Below are 24,739 nucleotides of genomic sequence, written 5' to 3' on the forward strand. Positions count from 1 at the left end.
TAGACTCAGGTTGGCCACCCCGGTCTATTCTATACTGATGCTTGATGTTAATGACAACAATTGGTGTTTATGATCCAATAATATTCATAGATACCCACAGAGGTGATGTTTATGTCAGGATAATAACTTGGGTTTCACTAGCAATGATGCTATTGTACTAGATAAAAGAAATTAAGGGCTGGAATCAGTGCAATTTATACATAAGTAAGGATTCTAGGATATAGCGCCACATGAAGAAGAGAAAACAGCTGTGGTGTGAATTTAAGTTGAAGATGAGCGGCAAGAGGAGAATAAAAAGCACCTAACAATTTGAATTAATGTTAAATGTATTTAATGGGCCGATTAATAAGGAATTTTTAAAAAGTGATTTCCTCTCCTGAAGACAATGGTAAAGGTGTAAATTCCATTCCAGTGTAGCTGATTTTTAAATCGAGAAAGCCGTGGAAAAGCGCTGTCAAACCAGATAATTCCAGGGAAGGATAAAGCATCTTTTCTACTTCCTTTTATTCTTATAATCACCAGTCATAGTGCCAGGTCTATACAGGCACTTGCAAATAAAGTTTGACTTGATTTACAAGCGTTTAAGGTTTACCAAAGGAAACTGCTGGGTTCTCGCTTTATTGGCCAGAAGCAAGAAGGCATAGATACAGAAAATCTATTAAAACTATGGAGCTAGCGCCTGTGTAACGTAACAGAGCAGCTGTCTGAATGGATTTTTGCGTGCGTGTTAATGTCTAGCTAGATGGCGCCAATAGCCCCCTTCACTTCTAAGGACTCGGTTGTTCCTTTTGCTCTCGTCCCCCGCGTCCCAAATTACAAATAAATAAAAGGAAACCTCGTGATTTGCTGTAATGGTCCCGAGTCTCCCCGGACCACACACACACACACAGCTCCCTGTCAGGAACAATCTGTAGGAGGAAGAATGTGACCAGCCGCAGAACGGTCTGCGGCAACTTCGCCACGCGTTGCATTGAGCCGGATTGCAGCCCCAGGCGTGATGCGGCGCCGTGGCCGCCCCGCCTGCCCTGCCCCGGGGCTCGGTTACCGCTGTCACCGCTGGAAACCGGGCGCCTCGCTCAGTCTCCTCCGGCAGCGCGGCGCCCGGCGGCTCGCGCGCAGGACGCAGCCAGTGGCCGCCCCCCGCCCCCCGTCGCGCCGGTTTGCTGGCCGCAAGCCGCCCCGATTGCCAGCCTCTCAGGGGTGGGACGCGCCCCCCCCCCCCCAGCAGAACTGGATGAATGAAGCCCCGGGGCCCCGCCTCCTCTGCCTTATAGCTCGGCGGCTGGTCCCTTCTGCCCACTGAGCCGGAGCTCCCCGCCATGGGCTGGGGCAGCGCGGCCGTGGCTGGGCTGCTGCTGCTGCTGCTGCGGCTCCGCTCCCGCGCCAAGCCGGCGGCATGACGCCCCCTCAGCTCTGTGTGTGGGGCCGCTACAACCACACCGCCCCCAGGCCGTGGGGCGGCGCCGCGCGGGGGGCCGGCAACGGCACGGCGCGCCCCGCGGCGGGGTGCGGCTCGGTCTCGGTGGCGTTCCCCTTGAGCATGATGCTGACGGGCACGGTGGGCAATGCCCTGGCCATGCTGCTGGTGTACCGCGCCTGCCAGAAGACGGAGAACACGCGGAAGAAGTCCTTCCTGCTGTGCATCGGCTCCCTGGCGCTGACCGACCTCATCGGCCAGCTCCTCACCAGCCCCGTGGTCATCGCCGTGTATCAGGCCAACAGGAACTGGCAGGAGTTGGACCCCTCGGGCAACCTGTGCACCTTCTTTGGGTTCTGCATGACCGTCTTCGGCCTCTGCCCCCTCTTCATCGCCAGTGCCATGGCTGTAGAAAGGACCCTGGCCATCAGAGCGCCTCACTGGTACGCCAGCCACATGCGAACCAGGGTGACCAAGACTGTCTTGCTCAGCATCTGGCTGGCAGTGTTTGTCTTTGCCCTCCTGCCCATAGCTGGCTTAGGGCAGTACACCCTGCAGTGGCCAGGCACCTGGTGTTTCATCCACGCCAGGGACAACCCCGTTGTGGGCAACACCTTCTTCGCTTCAGCCTTTGCCTTTCTGGGACTTTGCTCTCTGATTGTCACCATGGCATGTAACTTGGCCACGATCAAAGCTTTAGTGGCTCGGTGCAGGACCAAACCCTCAGCATCTCAGTCCAGCAAGCAGTGGGGGAGAATCACCATGGAAACACTGGTCCAGCTGTTGGGGATCATGTGTGTTCTTTTTGCTTGTTGGTCACCCCTGTTGGTAGGTTACCTTTTAATTTGCTGTGTGATATTGCTAACCCCACAGCATTCTTTCACACAGAATGGGGGGGTGATGGTTACGGTACAGTGGGGGTGCAGGGAGGGAAAACCTGTTACATCCAACTCCCTAAAACATTGTCATTGTGTCCCCCAAATTTCAGCCTGCTTTGTAGGGGAGATAAGCAAGTGGAGGGGGGCGCACCCTCTTGAGTAGGAGGATACAGGTATAAGGGGATCCCTTGGTGAGAGGTACTGGGGATAGGAGTAGGTGCAGGGCACAGTATGTATGGGAGGACCCCTTGGGAAGGGGAGCTGAGGATGGGAGGTGGACATATACAAGGGGACTCACTGTGGGGAGCTAGTAGAGCTGGGTGACCTGTATGAGGGTCCTCTTGAGGAACTGAGCAGGGGTGAGTGTGATGTATGGGACAGACACCCTCCCCCACCCCCGAGAGAAGGCTAAGGGGGAAATGGAGGTTCAGAAATCCCTTGATGAGAAGCTGATAAGGCCTCAACTAGAGTATTGTGTCCAGTTCTGGGCACCACAATTCAGGAAAGATATGCAGAAACTGGAGAAAGTCTAGAGGAGAACAGCAAAAATTATTAAAGGTTTAGAAAACATGACCTACAATGAAAGAGAAAAAACTGGGATTGTTTAGTCTGGAAAAGAGAAGACCAAAGGGGACTTGAAAACCGTCTTCAAGTACATAAAAGGTTGTTATAAGCTACAGGGTGATAAATTGTTCTCCTTACCCACTGAGTACAGCACAAGAAGTTGTAGGCTTAAATTGCAGCAAGGGAGATTTAGCTTAGATATTAGCAAAAACTTTCTCGAATTGTTACACACTGAACTAAATTAGTCCGGATGGTTGTGGAGTCTTGGTCATGGGAGGTTTTTAAGAACAGTTTAGACAAATACATGTCAGGGATGGTCTACATCAGTGGTTCTCAAACTTTTATACTGGTGACCCCTTTCACATAGCAAGCCTCTGAGTGCGACTTTTAAATATATTTAACACCATTATAAATGCAGGAGGCAAAGCAGGGTTTGGAGTGGAGGCTGACAACTCACAACCCCCCATGTAATAATCTCGCGACCTCTGAGAGGTCCTGCCCCCCAGTTTGAGAACCCCTGGTTTACATAGTCCTGCTTCAGTGCAGGGGACTGGACTAGATGAGCTATCATATTTCTGTGATTGTGTAGAATGGGGGCTGTTATAGGCTGTGGCCATTTGGGAAACATTCCAGGGGGGGTGGCAGAATGAAGGTTTGGGACAAGAGAGGTGGGGATGTTTAGGGAAATGAGGGCTTTGCAAAGAAGGAAGAAAAGAAACCGGGAACATGAAGGAAGAATGTGGGTCTTGGAAGAGATTAGAGACACTAATATATTTGGCAGGTAGGTAGTGAGTGAGTGAAAGGAAAGAAGAGGGAGATCGATGGGGATTTGAAAATTCAAAACATCGTCCAAAGACTGGTGTTAGCAAAGAGTCAAAACACACCAAGACTGGTGTGGTTCTGCTGCCTGGATAGCAGAGAGCAGGTTGAGCAGTTCTGTATTCTCTGCACTATGAAGTGTGGCAGGGATATTTTTGCTCATCCAACCACAGCAAGGGATCTACCCACTGGAGCACTGAGAAGCCTAGAGATGGTGGAACAGGCACCAAGTACTGAGGCTATCAATCATCTTCAGGATCTTGGGAGGAAGTGTGTACTGCTGGAAGCCTTATTGTGAGGGGGCCTCGTGTTAAGGGGCAAAAGTGTATTTTTTCTGCACCAACCTTGTAGGCACACATACTCCACTGCTTTGAGAAAGATGATCTGACCTGGGCCCTGTTAGCTACCTCTCACTTGTTACACTAGTTATTTCATTCAAGGGTTGTTGGCTGTTTCATATTTTTGGCTGTTTTCAGAGAAGCTGTGATGACAGTAACCACTGCAACATTTTAGCATTTTTTAAAGAGGCTAATTACACAACTTTTACCCTTTCTTCTTATTCTGTTCTTTTCTTGCTCAGTCCTTCCTTGTTGATCTGGGACAAATCCCTTTTGAGAAGCAGAGGGCCCTGAATGTAGAATGTGTGTGTTTCTGCTGCATGAGACTTGTCTGAGGGGTAAGGGGAGGGGATGGTATCTGTAGCACTGTACACTATGAAGAATGGCAGGGACTTTGCCCCCACAGGATAGAATTGTGAATGGTGCTAGAGCATCCAGCACCTAGACCCACCAGACATGTTCCGATGTGTATGCATGCACACGTCTCTGAAGGGAAGAGATGTAACTAGCTGTGGGGCCTACTACCACCTTGGGCTGCCTACAGCAGGGGTGCAGGAACAATTTTTATAGTGAGGGTGCTGAGAGCCATTGAACCAAACTGTAAACCCTGTATATAATGGAAACCACTTGGAGCCAGGCAGTGCAGCAGCATCCCTAGTTCCATCACCTGTGGGCCTCACTGACTCCTTTGCCGTTCCTTGGCCTGGTAGGGAGAATTCCTACCCCACAGAGACCCCTGCAGATCTCCCCATGCTAGTACATGGCTCATGTACTAGCGTTGAGGATTTGGCCCTTACCATTGACTAGTGCAGCTACCCTGGGAAGAATAGCTAGTAGTGCTACTGGACTATTCAGTGTAAATAAGATAGCATTAGAAATGAGCTAGTTCTGCCCAATGACTTTATTTTTTGTAAATTAATAACATTCCAGGAAAATCTTAAAACAACCCCGCTTCCCCCTGCATCTTCTGCATGTTAGCTGTACAGAGATCATTAATGGCTTGTGAAATCAGTAACCATATTGCAAACCTAGGAATTGCTTTCTATATGAGAGACAGGACAATGTTTTACTCTTAAGAGCACCAGGGTAGCATGGATTTGACCACACACGCATGCAGGATGCCCAATTTAGATATGATTACTTTTTTTAACATTGACCCTCCCCTCATCATGTGTTCAGTCTTTGATATCAGCGGTTGGTGATTAACTGTCTTTTCCACTATATTGAATCAGCTTCTCTAAAAGCTACATAACCTCCACGCCAAGGCTTTGTCAAGCCAGGCCTTAAAAACCTTCAAAGATAGAGATTCCACCACCTCCCTAGGTAACCCATTCCAGTGCTTTACCACCCTCCTAGTGAAATCGTGTTTCCCAATATCCAACTTAGACCTCCCCCACTGCAACTTGAGACCATTACTCCTTTTTCTGTCATCTGCTACCACTGAGAACAGCCCAGCTCCATCCTCTTTGGAACCCCCCCTTCAGGTAGTCGAAGGCTGTTATCAAATCCCCCTCACTCTTCTGCAGACTAAACTATTGCTTTCTTGCAATATCATATCTCAGAGGCATAGTGTGAGTTTATGAGCAAACTACAATATCCTTACTAAGCCTTTGCTCAAAAACAATTTCATCATCAAGAGTTTGCCTGGGAAACTAAGTAGAACTTATGGCCCTATCCAAAGCTCATTGAAGCTCATGGAAAAATCCACACTGACGTCATTGGGCTTTAGATTCAAACTCTTAGGTCCTGATTCAGGAAAGGATCCTTATTCAGGAAAGTACTGAAGTACATGTTTAAATTAAGCATGTACCTAAATCCTAAATTGAAGTCAATGGGAAAGCGTGTGCTTAAAGTTGAGTGCTTTCTTGAATCACGGCCTCAATGAAGAAAGCAGGCTTTGTCCTAATATGAATAATAAAATAGGATCTCAAGTCACTTCACAGAACAGTAAATGTTACATTTAAAGATTAAACCCAATATTTGCAGAGCATCCTGATTATCCTGCTCTCTACAAATCTGCACCTTTTCTAATTCATACCCAAACCAACCATCTTACTTCACATCTCAGCAGCAATGTAAGAACAAATGCTGTAGTGAACCCTCAAAGTAGTAAGGTGTCTTTACATTCACAGGATTTAATGCAGCACATTAGTACATGATAGTGAATTAGTGCTGAATGACAGTTGCTAGAATTGACCAAAAAGGTGCACTATCACCCGCTGTCACTGCTTCCTTGTTGAATATTTCCATTCAGAAGCCTATTCAGCTTTGTAGAATGTGGATTGCGGATGTGGTTCCACTGCACAAGGTGTATGGGGCCTGAAGGCAGGAGAGCTATGCAGGATCCTCCTGACTTTGGCTTCATGCGTTTTCCCATAGGGCCATCCATACTCACTATTGTTCCTTCAATGGCAGGAGTTCATGCAGCTGTTCTCAAAGCCTATTTGAATAGGCTTTTTCCAGTTAAAATTTAAGATTTAAATGCTTTAGAAACAGCCACAGAGACTTCTCCCTTAAGGACATTCAAGATGGCTGTCATTTTTTGCTGCCATGAAATGGACTAGAATATACAGCAGGCTACACAACTCTGTGGAGACTTAACTCTGCCCCAACACCCCCATTAACAAGCTTGAATTCCTGGCCTTTTGAAGTTATGAGGAATTTTGCAGCTGACTTCAATAGGCCAAGATTTCACTCCCAGTATGGAAAATAATATTTCTCCTTAGCCTTAATTATTTGAGGGTCAATAAACTAGTTGATTCTTAACCCGGCCAGTTAATATAGGGCCATAAACTGAAAATTTAGTCATGTGCATAAGTGTTTCTGGTATCTTGCCCCTAATGAGTGTTTATACAGCCAGAATCTCTACTGCTCACCCAGATACCAGATGTCTCCTTCCACTATCAATACTATGAAAGCCCTATTGTGTGTATCTTGATGGCTTATTTTTCTTGCCGCTTTATTACCTTTTCTAGTGTAATATTAAAGCTATAAGAGACAAGAACAGCTCCATTTTTTGAAACATGGGAGATGTCTGTCATTAAAGACTGTGAAACTAAGTGAGCCAAAGACAACACTTAATGACTTCTTCCTTGTTCACTAGTACCGTACATTGAATACAGACCTAAAGCAATTTCAAACTACTTCCATTTTGTTTGTCATATTTTGCTTTTACTCTTATTCTGTAGCTAAGTGCCTAAAATGTGCTAGGTGTTTTCCAAATGCAGAGGAACACATGATCCTCTCTTTAAAAGGTAGAAGGATCTCGCAAGTCTGTTTCACCAAGCCTTATGTTTTTAAGCAAAATGGCCTTTTCTCTTTCTTACACACACACACACAACAAAAAATATCCCCTCCTCTACGCTTCCTGCTGATTTATTTTAAATAACATTTTTGCAGATTAAAAGCAGAAGGACAAAACTACTTGACTTATACTGTAAGGGTGCCCTCCACTTTACTTAATGCATCTATGTCAAGAGCAAAAGATGCACCTACATGCAGAGAGGAGAAAAATGGGACAGTCACAGCAGAAGTTGGACAGACCACCTGAGGCTTTTAAACATCATTGATATTATGAGAAAATATTCAGGGAGCTGTAGAGAGAAGGCAAAGAGATCCTCTAACATTTTGCTATAAAAGGTCAGCAGTGAATGCTGAACTGGCAACCAACCTGACCTTTACAAATCAAAGGAAGGGCCAATTAAAAACATACTGGCCAGCAGACCTTTGAATTTGTTTTATCTTATTTCTTCTGCCTGTCTGCTTGGGACTCTGCTGATACCCAGAGTGAATTAATGAGTTGTATTTGTTTCTCACTTCAAAACTTTTCATGAATTTTCCAGGAGCCCAGTTCCATAAATCTTCTCTCCAGTGTGTAGCCTCTATGCCAACATGTATCCCTCTTGGATTCATAGTCCCAAAGTTCAGTGCAGGCATTACAGAACAATTTGTGGGTTTTTTGTAATAAATAATTAAAAAGATTGGCACACACTAGGAACAATGGGCCTGATTCTGATCTCACTTCTCTCAGAATGAATTGTGAGTAACTGGATGTAGTCAGTAGCGTATCAGAGTAAAACCATCATAAAGGAGATCAGGCCCAACATAGCCCATAGATAGGAAATCTAAAGTATATTTTTTCCCTTGATGTTTGTGTTTAACGCCCATGGAATTTCTTCTATGTGCAGTAAAGGGAGAATTGCCTTTTAATTGCCTTGTCCCTCTTTTCCTAGCATAGATAGACTTAAATTTGGTGCATAAATAGTTTTAACATTATGAATAATCATTAAAGAACAATTCTTAATTTTTAAAAAAATTATCTGCTGGAATATATTTGTCATGATTACACTTATAATTAGTGCATACAATACTTTGGAATACAAAGCAATTAACCCTTTAAGGCCAACTCAAAAAATAGAGATTTTTTTTCAGGCCAGAAGGGATTGTTGTGATCATCTAGTCTGATATCCTGCATAAACATAGGCCAAAAGGAGAGGCTTTCATTGAAACCGCAGTTACATTACTCATTTTTATTTACAATTGCATTAAAACAACTATTCTGAACATTTTGTGAGTATTTTCCAGCTTAAAAAGTCAGTTTCTCCCAGAATCATTTGTTTATGCTGTAGAGACTTTGGTAAAATGAAATTTGTATTCTGTGGCTTAATGGTTTTTTTTTTGTTGTCGTTTTTGGTTTTGGTTTTTTTTGAGTAAACCGCTGTTGTTAATGAGTTTTGAAAACTCTTATTATTAACTCATTATATTTATAAAATGAAAACCTTACATGGGCAATGCTCTGTTTTAGGCCTCTCTCTTGGAAACAGGGTTAGGGTTGCCAACTTTCTGATTGCAGAAAACTGAACACCTGTGCCCTGAGGCCCTGCCCCTTCTCTGAGGCCCCGCCCCCTGCTCACTCCATCCTCCTCCCTCTGTCACTTGCTCTCCCCACCCTCACTCACTTTCACTGGGCTGGGGCAGGGGGTTGAGCTGCAAGAGAGGGTGAGGGCTCTGGTTGGGGGTGCAGGCTCTGGGGTAGGGCCAGGGATGAGGGGTTTGGAGTGTGGGAGGGGGCTTCAGGCTGGGGCAGGGTGTTGGGCTGTGGGAGGGGGTATGGACTGGGTGCGGGCTCCAGGATGGGGTCAGAAATGAGTGGTTCAGGGTGCAGGAGGGGGCTCTGGGCTGGGGCGGGTGAGGGCTTCGGCTGGGGATGCGAGCTCTGGGGTGAGACTGGGGCTGAGGGGTTTGGGATACAGGTGGGGGCTCCGGGTTGGGGCTGAAGGGTTCAGAGTGCGGGAGGGGGCTCACGGCTAGGGCAAGGGGTTGGAGTGTGGGAGGGGGTGCAGGCTCTGGGAGGAAGTTTAGGTGTGGGAGGGGGAGAAGGGTGTGGGCTCCAGGCGGTGCTTATCTCAGGCAGCTCCTGGGAAGCGGCGACATGTCCCTCTGGCTCGTAGGCACAGGTGTGGCCAGGGGGCTCTGCACGCTACCCCTGTCCACAGGTGCCGCCCTCACAACTCCCACTGGCCGCAGTTCCCGGCTAATGGGAGCTGTGAAGCCAGCACTCGGGGCAGCACCTGCACCGCAGGCATGGTTAGGGAGTGGAGTGCTCCTGGCCATCCCTGCACTTAGGAACCAGACGGACATGCTGGCCACTTCCGGGAGCCGTGCAGAGCTGGCCGCTGCGGCCAACCGGACTTTTAGCAGCCCAATCAGCTGGGCTGACCAGAGCTGCCAGGGTCCCTTTTCAACCGAGTGTTCTCGTCAAAAAACAGATGCCTGGCAACCCTAAATGGGGTTAGTCAGAGGTTACTATGGTGAGGGACAGGCAAGGAGCAGCAAGGTCCCCAAAAGCCCTGGACATCAGTCCTTTTTGATGGGAATCGTAGAGGAATTGTCAGGTAGATGACAGTGCCCAGACCCCGAGGAAGGCTTGGTTAAAAAAGGAGGATATAGGGGAAGTGAGGTTGTATTGTTATCGCTTAAAATTAGACAGCTGTAGAGGCTTAAGTCTATTTTATATAATTTAAAATAAAACTGGAAATAATCATGGGCAGAAGTCTTTAAAAAAATAAAACTAAATTAATGGAAGCTGCAATCAGTAAGTTGTCCATGAAACAGGCTATTGTAACCTTTGGGTGGGCTAGAAGTTTACTTCATTGTCCTTCTCCACTGCCTAAAAAAGGACACCCAGAATTCAGTCACTAAGGATTTTCACTAAGGACTGCACAGGGTCAACCTTCCCATATTCAAATCCAAAGAGAACAAAAAGGAATGAAATGTAATTCTTAAGTACCAACTTTATAAAGATAAAGAAACATTACAATTTCTACAACATAACATGGCCACCTTATAATCCACAGACATTATCTTCAGTTATACATAAACTGAAACAAAGAAAACAAATTAAATATAAACAGGTCAGTTCCCACAGAAAAACAGTGAGATGTAACTTGGAGTTCCCAAAAGCTAAGATAGAGTTCACCTGAATCTCAGTTACAGTCTTTGCTCACCAAAATCTATACAATCTGCTGAGTCAAAAGCATTGCAACAACATCTTCCTTTCACTTGCTTATAGAAATCTCCAGCTAGAATCATCTTCCTCTGCTGCAATCACTCAGCTAGTCAGATAACCAATTAACCAACCCCTCAGTTAAGTATCTAGGTTTTAAAAAACTGAAAATAACAAAATGAGTGACTCTTTCCCCATCATCACATTTAAATAAGATAAAAGTTGGTGAATCATTCTAACTGAGACAATTTAAAATAATTTGGTTAAAATCAAACAACATTCCAAGTATACAATTAAAATAAAAAAAGGTTTCCCTTTCTATAATTAATGCAGCCAGGGCTTCCCTGTTGGAGGCTTAACATTATCACTAACCTGCTGCAAAATGCTTCAGAGTTAGGGGAAAACAGCCTGCTTTCTGCTCCTGTGGCTCAGCTTCTCCCAACCCACAGATAGCCTTTTGCAAAGCCACTGCCCTGACTACCTGCCCAGCAACAGGGCATTCCCAAAACTACCAGACCCAATTCCAGAAACCTCTGAGTGTGGACTGCTAATTGTGCATCTGCCTAGCAACAGTGAACCACACACAACTCATTCCTACCCCACCCAGTAGATTTCCTAAAGCAGGGGTGGGCAAACTTTTTGGCTCAGGGCCACATCTGGGTGGGGAAATTGTATGCAGGGCCATGAATGTAGGGCTGGGGCAGGGAGTTGGGGTGCGGAAGGGAGCTTGGGTGTGGGAGGGGGTGTGGTGTGCAGGAAGGGGCTCAGGGCAAGCGGTTGGGGTGTGGAGTGTGGGAGGGGTGTTAGGGGCTTATTCCTTCACCCACTTACTTTCCTGGTCCTTCTCGCATGAACAGAGAGCAACAATACTCTAAGTCCAAAGGTGCAAACAATTCGATGTTTATTGGGGTGAACTTCCAGGAAGCATGATTCCAGTTTCCTTCCTTAGTGTCCCCCTTCCCAGCTCTGACACCACTGAGCCTTACGTGTCCCTGTTCCCATTTCCACCTTTAGGTAAACATGATTCCAATTTCCCCACCCTCATTCCCTGTTCCCATTTCCCACCCACTTCCTGATTGACTGCAGACTATATAGTAAAACTTGAGTTCTGCTTAGCTATACCTTAACCAATCATTTTCCTGAAATTTAACTAACCAATCCTAACATATTGTAATATGATTATTTAACCAATTATATCCCACCACCTTAATTAGTTTACACCCAGCAAAATTAATTATACAGCAGACAGGAACAATCACAGAACCAGACAGAGATTATACAGACAAACAATAGGGAAATGGGGACTACAGTGATAGAACAACAAAGAAATGAGGATTTCACATCCCAGCTATTGATAAGTGAGTTCTTGCCCGACAGGATGCTATCAAACTAAGTTTCCTTTTACATCTTCTAGGCACTTCCCTTTCTCTGGAGGTGATAGGCACTACCAGGACAGGACTGTATTCCTAACAGCCCAATAGCACCTTATTTCAATGTGACTAGTTTGGAATGTGAGGAGGTGACCGGTCGCTTCCCAGCTTATGGCTGCCTCTGTTGCTTAGGCAAAGGCCTTAGCCTAAGAACAGGGCCTCAGACTGTCACAGTAAGAGAAGGCCCTTACACCAGCTGACAGTGATTTTGATTCTTTCTTTTATACCTCTATCACTAGCCAAGTGATAAGAATACACCTAAATTCTTAGAGTATAGGCCTTTACAGACAGGCCTGAATATCTATATCCTAACAAGGGGGCTCAAGGCAGGGGGTTAGGGGACTCAGGGTTGGGGTGTGGGGTGCTGGCTGCAGCCTGGCACCGCTTACCTCAAGTGGCAGCGGCGTGCAGCAGGCCTAAGGCAGGCTCTCTGCCTGCCCTGGCCCCATGCCGCTCCCGGAAGTGGCCAGCATGTCTGGCAGTGGCTCCTGGGGGTGAGGTGGGGTGGGGCCAGCACCTCCGCCTCGCGCTGCCCTTGCCTGAGGGTACCACCCCCAAAGCTCCCATTGGCCATGGTTCCCCATTCCCGGCCAATAGGAGCTGCAGGGGGGCGGTGCCTGCAGGCGAGGGCAGTACATGGAGCCCTCTGCCCTCCCCCTTCCTAAGGGGCCGCAGGGGCATGGTTTGCCCTCCCCTGTCCTAAAGAGATATCTCCCTATTAAGCACATGGGTTATACTGTGTGACCACATGACCTTACCACTGTGACCCTCTTCCTCCCGCCCATATACTTTCTCCAACTCTTCATTTAAAGCCACTTATCATTAGTTGTCTACAGTTTAGATGGAGCATCTTCAGAGTCTAGCACAATGGGGCCTCGTTCTGATTGGGTCATTAGGCATTGCCATAATACAAATAATAATTATGAGATGTAAATATGTCTCTGTGTGTACATTACAGCAAATGGAAACCAAAAGGTAATTAATTAACATTCCCAGCATTCAGGTTATTTTCTTTAGGATCAGTATTTGAGGAACTCTGAAACATGATAGCCCTTATAATCATTTTAATCTTGTTCTGTGATCTCAGAATTCATGAAATTGCAATATAAATTGGCAGATAAAATACAGTATTTATAAAGAATCTGCTTTCATGTGCCAGTTGCTATCTGTTTTGTTTATATTACATAATGCTCCACTGTTCCATGGAATGTTAAATTGCTTTGCTGGAAATTTCACTTTAAACAACATATAAGGTTATAATTCCATGAATTCTACGTTGGCCTATTAAAATAATTTTAACTGAAGTCTGTAAAAGTTACAGGGCTAAATCCTCAACTGGTGTAAATCACTGAAGTCACTGGAGCCACAGAGATTTATATCAACAGGGGGTCTGGCCCACAATTTGTATCGTAATGTAAATTAATCACCCTGTTTTATTAAACTATAAACTACATAAAGCAATGGGGCAATTCACATAGAATCATGGACACTAGAGATAATAAAAAGCTATTATGTCATCAAGTACATCTTCCTGGTAGCACAAGATTACGTAGTCTGTATTATACATTTACTAACGATCTGTCCAGTCTAATTTTAAATATCTACTCACAACATGTTATATATATGAAAGCTCAAAGACTCCCAGCAACTTTATAAAATAAAGCAATTTAAAAGAGCATTCATTCTATTTAAAAACAGACAAATTCAAACTTGTGCTAAGTCTAATGTTTCAGCTTGAGAACTCAGCTTCTGGAGACCTATGTGATTGGTGATCATTGAAGACAAAACTACTGGCGAGCTTTCCTGACTTCTGGAGGCTCCGCTTAACTAGTTTTAGCCAGCCAGCCAGCCTCCAGAATTGTAATTTTTAATTATTTGCAAGGATTCTTTAGGAAAAACCATGCCCTTGCTCTTAGGAGCCATATTGGGGTATGGGGAGAAGAGGATGGCATCTGTGCATAGAGGGACCAGTCTTTAGACAGGAGTAGCTGGGAGGGGAGTCCTGTCTCCACGGAGTAGCCTCTGCCAACCCTTACATGACTTCCTTGCAGCATATCCTTGTAGCATGCATCCTTGTATCCATGACCTTGTAGCAGCATATCCTCCAGCCCTTCCCACTCCTCTGTCCTGCCTCCTGATGTTCAGGCAGCCTTCACAGAGATGGAAGAAGAGCTCTATGAGGAACGAGGGAGTTGCTCTATCCATGCTCCCACACACACTTCCCCCCACCAGCCCCGAGTGTCCATTGCCACCAACCCTTTTGCAGGGGAATCAGGTCTGCTTCCATGTGTCCCTCTACAACATGAAGAAGGGGGGTTGGATTTGCCCTGTAATGTCCAGCAGTATCCTATGACTAACATACATAGCTACCTCTCACCTTATCACCTTAAAACAAGGATCATAACCTACCAGTAAATCCTTTGGGCTCATTTCTGCACCCAGGTACATAGATGCTACTCCCATCAAACCCCACAGGAACTGCACCTGTGTAACTGAGGCAGAATTAAGCCTGTTAATTATATTATGCTAATTATCATTGCAAACTCTCTCAGCCTATCGGACCCCAAGACAGTACCCTGTTTGCTTTGCTCTTGGGCAATAGCTATACTTGAAAGGACCCCCAGGTGGTTGGCCTGGGGATGGCCCCCCACCCCATGCCACTTTGGCTGTCAAGGGCCAGTATGAAGTCTCAAGCTTCATTAAGTTTTGGAAGTTTCCCCGCAGTGCTTCTCAGGGGGTGAATTGTGCCCCCTCTCTGGTCTCTCCTCCTGCCTCCACTTTGTTCCTGAGATACACAGTTGATCCTCTGTAAATTCCAGGACTGGGACAGATGGTGCTATGCAAAAAGCTGATTCTGTCTTTTGCACAGGGATAGCCATGCATAAAGTGCAGATTTCAATTTAGAACTCAAATACGTATTTCAATATTTCCCATGCTGGGAAACAGCCTGGGAGTCAGGAAACCTGTGTTCGATTCCTGGCTTCACCCCTACCTTCTGTGTGATTTTGGCAAGTTGCTACACTTATTATCTGATGTGCAGAAGTACCTAGGGGACATAATTATGGACTAGGCCCCCTCTGAGCTAGGTGCTGTGAAACTACATAACAAAAAGACAATCCCTGACCCAAGGAGCTTGCATCATCTCTGTGTCTCTGTCTCCCCTTCTCCCTCCGCCAGTGTGACCTATTTAGAATGCACTTTCTTCAGGGAAAAGATGGTCTTTCATTATGTGTCTGCTTTAAAGTGCTGAGTATCTTAGTTTTTAATTACAAACAAGTAGTGGGGCATAGGCATTGCTCCATTATGCAATTGCAATCCAAACGCCCTTGCAGAAACTTATATGCCAAATTTATACACAGAAAGAATTTTTGTCTTGTATTTATAGCCCCTAGAAAACAGTTTGTAATATGCTGGACCTTAGCTATAATGAAGCTATAATAAGTGTCTCTGAAATGGTACTAAATGTAAAAGCAGCTATTCTCAATGGAAAAAAAATCAGAAAGTAGATACCAACTAAACCATGGAAAAATAAATACATATTTGACAACCTTCAAACTGTGCCTCCTAGTTCTCAGAATTATATAAAGCAGGAATCAGCAACCTTTGGCATGTGGCCCATCAGGAAAATCTGCTGGCAGGCTGGAACAGTTTATTCACCTGCAGTGTCTGCAGGTTCGGCCAATCACAGCTCCCACTGGCCCTGGTTCGCTATTCCAGGCCTGGGGGCTGCAGAAAGTGGCGTGGGCTGAGGGATGAACATATCACAATACAGAGAGCCTCTCACCATCTTTTTTCAGGTAATTAATGGATATATCCTGGGAAAACAATAGACAGAGAGAAACTGTGATCTTGTGGATTAAGCAAAGGACTGGGAAGCTGGAGTCTATTTCTAGCTCTACCTCTTTCCTGTATAACCTTGGGCAAATGAACTAAACTCTTATTCGCCTTCATTTCCCTCTCAGTAACATGGGGCTAATGATGCTTCTGTGTTACGAGATTTATTTCATTAATGTCTATAAAGCACTCTGAGATTCTGAGATGCAAAGGGCTCTTGAAGTGCTAAGCATTATTTTGATTGATTGAATTATTATATTACAGTCTTCAATTGATAAGTCTTTAAAAGCCACAAGCCTTGTGGCATTTGATAAACCAACAGGGAAAACTGATTTGCTGAGTTCAAATGTCTATCTGTGCCAACCATCTCAATAAGCAATATCAAGTAATGCACAGGTCTTATCTAAAATCCCCAAGGTCTAAGGGGATCACTGACACATCTCTGTGATGGTGGTATTAGTTTAGCAGCTGACAGTTTGAAATACAAGTGTTAGGACTGCCCTGGAGTACAGATTTTCTGGGAGATAGTATGATTGAAGATCTTCAGCTCCTAGGCTGCTTTCTACAAATTAATAGCTATTGTTTTACCTAGGGTAGTTAGCAGTAACACATCAAGAAAAGCCAATCTACTGATGAAATTTCTTTTGACAGCTGCCAGACATGTTATAGTAGCCAGAGGCATGGCCACTCTGGCCCCATTTTGGGTGGTAGGTACTATAACATATGGGATATGTCGGTCATGGAAACACGTGCATAAAGTATGTTTAAATGCCCATGATTTTACAATTTGCCTACCTCTTCTCAACCACACCAACTAAAATACTTAGGGGTCAAATGGCCACTCTTATCATTCTTTGTACCTTATTAACTCGTATTATATTGAAGTTTCTTCTCTCAATATGAATTATCCAGCTAGATTTAGCAACATGGGTAAGGGTGGACGTGGCAGAATGAGCTCTTTTAATTGATTTCCCAAGCTCTGCAATTTCCTAGTCTAGATCAGTCCATCTCTCACCAGTACAACTTCATCTAGCCTTCTGCCATGTCCCAAAGATGGGAGATAACAGGCTCCTGGCTGATATCAGTGCCAGATATATTAGATCAAACCAGTGGATAAGGTGGAGGGTAAGATCTTTCTCTCCCCCCATTACTGCTGTGACCTGAAGCACAACCTCAATGGAAATACACACACTCTCTCTCTCTCTCTATTGTATGTAAGGCCTCTTCGAATGAAGTTCATGGGGGCCATTCTTTATTTTCCATGATCATGGTTTGATTTGAGGGAAGTAGCAGGAGGGGATCGGAAGATTCTAATCTGATGGGCCCCTCTCTCATACCTGCCTGAAGAAGTATGGATGTGGTTTATTTTTAATGATACACATTTATCTCACCTTTTCTTAGATTATGATGTTGAAAATGATCTTCAGTCACACATCGGTTGAACACTGCAAGCCATCTGACAACACAGTTCAAAGCATAGAACTGCAGAAAGAATGTAATTTCTTCTTGACGGCTATCCGCTTGGCCTCACTAAACCAGATCTTGGACCCCTGGGTTTATCTGCTATTAAGAAAAATTCTCCTCCGAAAGTTTTGTCAGGTAGCAAATGCTATCTCCAGTTGTTCTAATAATGGATGGAAAGGGCGACCTATCACATTAACAGATGAAATCAGACAAACAGCAGCATGAAAGAATATTGATACACCTTGCATGCAAACTACTTTTGACAAGTAGTCTTAAGCCTTACTGTGAATTTGGGCATCTGTGGCATGCCGGTCTCCACATAACTAACTGCAGCATAGTAGTACTTTTGAATGGACTTAGACTGCCAGATAATTACGTAGCCGGTGTGCCAGCAATACATAAATATAAACAAAGGAATATGGTCTATTATTAACAGTTACCTAAAATTCTGGTCTCTTTTTGATCCACAGCTAAAACCATTCAAGCTAAAGAATATGACTTTTTTTCTGCTGTATACATCATGTTTTCTGGGGATTTTTCTTTCTTTGAAGGAGAAGAATCAATAATTTTTATGTCAGGTAACATTTGAGGCACAGATTCAACAGCTTAAGTTATTAAAGAGACTCATTCCTGTACTTAATTTTGACTCTTAAGATTATTGGCTAGATCCAGATATTATTCCTACCTCCTTTTCTGGGGAAAATGCAAGAGACTTAAGGGGAAAAATAATAGGAGTCCTTCCCTGTCTTTAGATTTCAATGATTTGTTAGAAGAATTGCCAATGCCTTTGTGTAGAATAATGGTGTTCTCTTTCAAGTGCTTAAAGGTAGCAGGAGTCTTATGTGCTACATGGGCTTACCATGGTAATTACTGATTTTTAGTGACTGCAAGAATAAACTCACCTGCTGCAAAGGAGAGGGGGCTTTGGGGAACAGCAGAAATGAACAATCTGCTTTAAAAAAGAAAACAAAAAGAAGATAAACTTAGCACTTTTTTTTTTTACAAGTAATACCTGTGAAACACCCAGCAAAGCACTCATCACTATGGTGATGTAGTCTACCTTAACTATTCACAGTAGATGCTCCTTTCACATAGCAAAAAACTCACCCAACGCCTTCAAAGAGCAGCTTTATTTGTGAAGGTCATGATTCTGGGAACAGAAAGACCTTTCAGCTACCCTCTGGTGATGGGCGCACCACATACACAGCACCACTTATTTACTTAAGCTCCCAAAGGGTGGGTCACTCACAATATGAAATGTCAGCCAAGAAACAGTAGATTTTTCCTAAAATACAGCTTTCAGAAACATGACAGCCTTGGAATTTTTTTTTCTTTTTTTAAATCAAGCCCCATTGTCAGATTTCAGCTGGAGGATCTCATTAGTCAGATCTTTCCTGGAATAATTTTCAGGGTGGATTATAAGGACTCACGTTTCTGCTGAATCGTTTGACCATCTTTTACTAACTCCCCTTTTTTCCTCCAGTTTTTCATGGGCCCATAACCTCTAACCTGTCCCATTTAATGGCCTCCTTGCTGGATTAGATCTCTATGAAATTGTTTGCAAGAATATACATGCCAAATTCTGGTCTGTTACACCTAAATGCAAGCTTGCTGAGATTAGTGGAGATACATTTTCTTATGCCATATCTAAATTCAGCCATGGAATTTCTATCTGAGTTAAAGGAGGTTTGTACATGGGATTGGTACAATAACTGTATTCATATGTTAGAGTATGAAAAACCATTGGGCAGATAAGGCCTTTAAAATGGCATAATTTTACTTAACAGCAGTGCGTAATTGACTGGAAAAATTAGCTCTCAAGTTCAAACATATTTTTTGATATCACACTAGTCTGTCGTTTGGTAATGGGCAATATTAGAAATGTCCTACTGTAAATACTCTTGTAGATAAGGATAACATTCATGACAATCTTCCCGTGTCTGTAGGTACACATTGAAATAGCATGAAATATGAAAATCCGAGGTGGCAGCCAGAAAGCATTTGGCTAATCACTTTTCATGCCCTTGTGTCTAATCTTCACCATCATGACAGACAAGAAAGAAAAGTAACTGGAGTTCGACTGGTAGTTACTATTGTATATCAAAGCCTCAGAGGGGATTACTTTTAATGTGACATCAGGACTCTGACATCTCAATGATAATTCAAGAAATAGTGTAAATTACACTCAGGTACTTTGACATTTTGTAATCCACTGGTTTTACTTTAAATGTACTTGCCTTCTTGTTCAGTTTCACAGTGACACAAAATAAACATGCTTATTCAGCTCATGTCTGACTGAATAAGGAAGAAATCAAGGACTGAACATTGAAGCCAGTGGCCTTTGGATCAGTCACTAAGGGTAGATCTACACTGCAAAAAAGAGATACGATATTAACTCGGGTTAAACTAGCAGTCAACACAAGGCAACTCATCTTTTAACTCGGGTTAGCAGGTCAAGTGAAGGCCTATAGGGGAGCTTAGGGGACTGCTCTACCCACTGGGCTATTGGGTATAATGTGGGCACCACAGCCTTTTCCTCTACCTTCTGCAAAAAAAATATTTTTTTTGCAAGAAAGGGCTGAGCTGATTTGGGTGCCTAACTCCAGGAGAGGAGTTCATGGCTTGAGCCCTGTGTGGACGAAGGCATCTCTCTCTGGCCAGCGCTTAAATCCCTTTGAAGGGTGGGATTTAGGCCGCACCCCTGTCCTCGGCATTTCCTGTTGGCTTGTTGCTAATCAGGGTACTGGCTTCTGAGAATCCCTTTTAGGCACGTTACTCTCTCCCTGCATTGTGCTTAACGTGGGTTTGTGAATTGCACGAGGCAGCGGGGCACCAAAAAGTTTGGTGTGGTAACACTCAGCATTACAATGCCATGGCCTCCTTGTGAATCTAATGCTAAGGTCTGATCCTCCTCCTATTGAAATCAATGGGAAATTTGCCATTAGCTTGGAAACAGGACACTGAGACTCCTAAAAGTAATGTTTCTTCTACATAGTGTAGTGGTAGGAGAGAGGATAATGACTTTATGATAATAAAGCAAGATGTAAACCCAATTTAAGGAGCATATTGCTTGCGTCAGTGGAAAACAAACCAGTCAGCCTGCAAGGACACCAGAGAGAAATAATCACAACAAATGGATTCCCACTTTGAATGTAAAAGGTAGGAGAGCAGCAGTCTGTAAATAAGATTTTGATTAGCCTGCGTTCATGGTAATCAGTCTTAATAGTTTGGCTCTAAGCTAAAATGTGAAGTCACCTAGAATTTAATAATGTCTTTTGCTGTTTTTGTTTTGTAATTTTTGCCCTGAATTAATGTGCCTGTTTTAAACTTGTTTTTTTTTATTAAGTGTAGACTTGGTTAATGGTAGAGTTGTTTCTTTGTGTTCATCTTGTACTTTAAAGAGTTACATTAGAGCTGGGCCAAACAGGTTTAGACAGGTTCTAGTTCCTTTGAGGTTTAGGTACCTGACCAGGAGGTTAATTCAAACTACTTTCCACACTTATAACTTCCCTTGAAATGAATGGTAATAACAACTGAGGCTAGTGAAAGAAAGGGAAATGCCTTGCTAACATTTAAAAAGGTTTTCAGCTATTAAAATATCATTTAGAAAAACTCCTGTATAGTTCCTAAATCCTCATCACATACACCTGTAGGAAGTGCAACTCCATCAAATGTTTTGTGGCCTTCTGTGGCTCACTGTGATTTTCTTGTTTTCATTCATAGTCTCTTAGGAACAGCTGTTCACCAACTGATGTATCTCTAAAGCTAGATAGCTACTCGGAAAAATAAAACAACTCCTGAATATGTAACAGATGTGCAAAACCCATCCAATAAGACTAATTAACCCAAGATCTATGATGTTCCCCGGTAACAGGGCAGAAGACACATCTAACAGCAGTCTAAGTGAGGAAGGCAGCATGTTGTGATATCGAAAGAATTTTTTTTTCCAGTTAGCAAGTCTCCCTTCTGGTTTGCATGCTTTTTGTCTGGGTATTTCTATCTTAGCCCATTTCTGTGATGTCCCTCTTGCAAAAGTTATGTGTTATATTCATATTAATGTGCCTATCATTAAAAAGAAGGCTGATTCAGGTATAGTTATATAAATAGATCATTTATAAATGAAAGCTGCTCTTAGGACACTACTTAGACTAATGTGATCCAATAAGAGCACTATCTTAATAATTTAGTGTCATACCTAAGGCGGAACCAAGGACACACCTTTTAAAAGCAGATCCATTATTCTTCAAGGCATATTAGGATAGTCAGTTATGCACATCCATACAATATGTCTGAGAAGACATAGAGTTTAATTCTGCTTGGACATGCACAGCTCAGTAGGTTTGCACTGGTGCAAAAATGGAGTGGAATTTAGCTGATATTCTGAAAATCGGAAACATACCCTTCAACTACAATAGGTTTACACCAATGTAACTGAGATCAGAATTTGGCATTCAGTGCCTTCTAGGTAATGGAACAGAATACAATAAACTAGAACTACAATGTCCTGGCCAACATTTTCAATCTGAAAAAAACCAGCTCTACTGTCTAACAAGGAGATAATGTTGAGTAAAATGACCACATGTACCTACACAGCATCTGTCCTACTAGTGTCGAGCTTATTAATGGTAAGTGCTTTGGGAAATACTGAGTGAGAAAGATGCTGTATGAAACCAAATTATCCCTTACTCTCTTTGAAAAAGTGCCATGTGCCATTTCGTGCCAAAAGAATGGTATGTTAAAAGCCTGTTTTTCTGTTCAAGAGTTTAGCATCATTCAGTTTATGCACATTAGCCATTTTTCAGAAATCTGTCCCTTGTAAAGTGGGTCAGAGTGACCTTAATTATTTGAGTGAATTGTGCTCTGCTGGACTTTTCTGTCAATAGCTGAACAGCAGCCTGGTACAATAGGATTCAATTTTCTCTAGTATAGTGTAGCAAGCGTACAAAAAGTCTATGAAATTGAGTAATTTTTGTCCTAATATCACCACTTCTACTGTAGGGGCCACTGGAAAAACATTAGTTTTTCATATAGACTAACAATGAGATATGCAATGGCAATATGCGAACTGCTGAAATGTAAAGATAGTTTAAACTAATTGTTGAAGGGAACCAGATATGAGCATTATAATGCTCAGAATAATCTTATCCGTCTTGAACTCCTGTTATTAAAACAGTTCCTTTATTTTTTTTAATTTAGAGAAAAGAGGATCATATCTGTCTTTGGGTGCAGTAATATGAAGACCATTTTATAAAACAAGAAAGTGGGATAGATTATTTACATCTTATTTGTTTATAGCAAAAGAATTTAAGCACTATTTGCCAGGCATGGCGATATGACATGACTGGCAACTGAAGCACTTTCTTAAATGAATTCAAAGATCTTTATCAGAAATGTAAGGATTTGTTTTGTTTTCCCATTTATCTGGTTTTGTGAGAAGGATATTTTTGCTGTACATTTTTGCAGATGCCTTCTATATTATTCTAAAGTATGTAAATTTCACTACAGTAGTATTTCAAAAATCCATTTTGATAAAATGATGTACTTCTGTCAGAGACATTGTAGCAACTGTGGTGTCTGGTGGAATTCTTTGCTATAATTTTGTTGGCATTCAAAACACAGGCTGTTGGTGTATTGAACGTGCATGTGTTATATTTGTCAATGCAAAATAAACATTTAGAAGTTCAGCAGAACAACTGGTCTTTATTTCTTGATGCCAGCTTTTGCCTGCAACGTTTTGCTACAACAATTTCAAGTAACCTTCTGTAATTGGCTTCAATGTGAGCACTATTTGCTGGTAAACATCTTGAGCCAAATTCTGTGCTGACTTCATTAGGACTGACGGCAGAGGGTCTAAGTACAGAATCTGGCCTTTTTTGTGGGCCGGATTCTGCCATCCTTATGCACACCAAGTAGTACTTCATGCCCACTGAAATCAGTGTCACCATTTGCAGAATAAGGTAGTACTATATGTGAGTAACATTCATACTATATGTGAGTAAGGGTGGCAGAATCTAGCACTCTATCACCAGGTTAGCAGCACATTTGTATATCTTGATAAAACAAGGTACCTGATTTATAGCATTTGTGTTTGCTGTTGTACATAACTGTCTGGGTTGTTCACCTTACCACTTTTGCAAATCACAGTAGCATATTTAGACAGCTATGGTGACATTGATAATTGCATGCAGAACAGCTCATCATGTATTTTTATTAGCAGTGCCGAAGAGGCTTTCACCCTGCTGTGGGCTAAGAACAGCTGATGATATTGATATGACTCTGCGCCTGCACTTCCTTGTTAAAGGTAAGAGGAGCACCAACAGATCGGACTCTATAGCCCACAGATTCTGAATAACGGATGAATAGTGTATCTAAGACACCCATTTGGACAGAAGAGCAATCTTTGAACTTTGGGATGAACAATTTGAGAAGCTGGGAAAAAAAAATTCCCTTTCTGTCTCACATAAAGCGTTCCCTGTCTTCTCAGTGTCAGGTAGGAGTTTCCAAAGGGTAGAAATTGGGCAAGAATCCCAGATGGACATGTCTGAGCAGCTGTCTGCCTTCAGATCTTACACCCCTCAATTAATGCTAGTATGACTGGATATGTGGAGGGCTCTACCAAATTCATGGCTGTGAAAAACATGTCCCGGATCGTGAAATCTGGTCTTTTGTGTACTTTTCCCCTATACTGTACAGATTTCACAGGGGAGACCAACATTTCTAAAACTCGGGGTCCCGACCAAAAAGGAGGATGTGGGGGGGGGCACAAGGTTATTGTAGGGCGGTTGCGGTATTGCCACCCTTACTTCTGCAGGGCCTTCAGAGTTGGGTGACTGAAGAGCAGTGGCTGCTGGCCAACACATCCAACTCTGCAGGCAGCAGGGCAGAAGCAAGGGCGGCCATACCATACCAGGCCATCCTTCCTTCTGCACTGCTGCTGGTGGCAGCACTGCCTTCAGAGTTGGGCTCCCAGCCAGCAGCGGCTGGTCTCGGGCTGCCCAGCTCTGAAGACAGTGCAGAAGTAAGGGTGGCAATACCATGATCCCCCTACAATAAACTTCGTGACCCCCAACCCTCTTTTGGGTCAGGACCCCTATAGTTACACCCTGTGAAATTTCCGATTTGAATAGCTGCACTCATGAAATTTACGATTTTTACAATCCAATGACCATGAAATTGACCAAAATGGACTGAATTTTGTAAAGCCCAAGATATGTGCCATTCCTCATCTTCCGCAGCTATCAAGCAAGAGAGGGACCTAACCACTATGTGATATTTTGGGGGTGGGTATCTCAGTCTCTCCTGTTGAAGCTCTTCTACTTTGTATAAATACTTAACTTGGCATTGGAGGAGGGACTGAAACTTAGGTCTGCCATCTCCCAGGTGAGTGCCCTAATCACTGGGCTACAGAGTCATTCTCACTCTCTTTGGCCCAGCCCTATTCAGATGCAGGGAGAGGGCCCAAGGAGCCACCCTTCCTGCTCATACTCCCA

General features: G+C 43.5%; 1 protein-coding gene across 2 annotated transcripts; it reads left to right on the forward strand.

Annotated features, from left to right (window-relative positions):
- The first annotated feature begins 1,321 nt into the window (after positions 1 to 1,321).
- PTGER3 (prostaglandin E receptor 3) lies at positions 1,322 to 22,926 on the forward strand. Of its 2 annotated transcripts, XM_073357351.1 has the most exons (3): positions 1,322 to 2,245; positions 17,187 to 17,384; positions 17,720 to 22,926. In XM_073357351.1, exons 1-3 carry the CDS (start codon positions 1,397 to 1,399, stop codon positions 17,813 to 17,815), a joined length of 1,143 nt encoding a protein of 380 aa, XP_073213452.1. In that variant the 5' UTR covers positions 1,322 to 1,396; the 3' UTR covers positions 17,816 to 22,926. The 2 variants fall into 2 exon arrangements, with proteins under 2 accessions (XP_073213452.1, XP_073213453.1); XM_073357352.1 differs by having other exon boundaries at positions 17,187 to 17,812.
- The last annotated feature ends 1,813 nt before the right edge of the window (positions 22,927 to 24,739 follow it).

The sequence above is a fragment of the Lepidochelys kempii genome, chromosome 8, assembly GCF_965140265.1.
Source record: "Lepidochelys kempii isolate rLepKem1 chromosome 8, rLepKem1.hap2, whole genome shotgun sequence".
Lineage (NCBI taxonomy): Eukaryota > Metazoa > Chordata > Testudines > Cheloniidae > Lepidochelys > Lepidochelys kempii.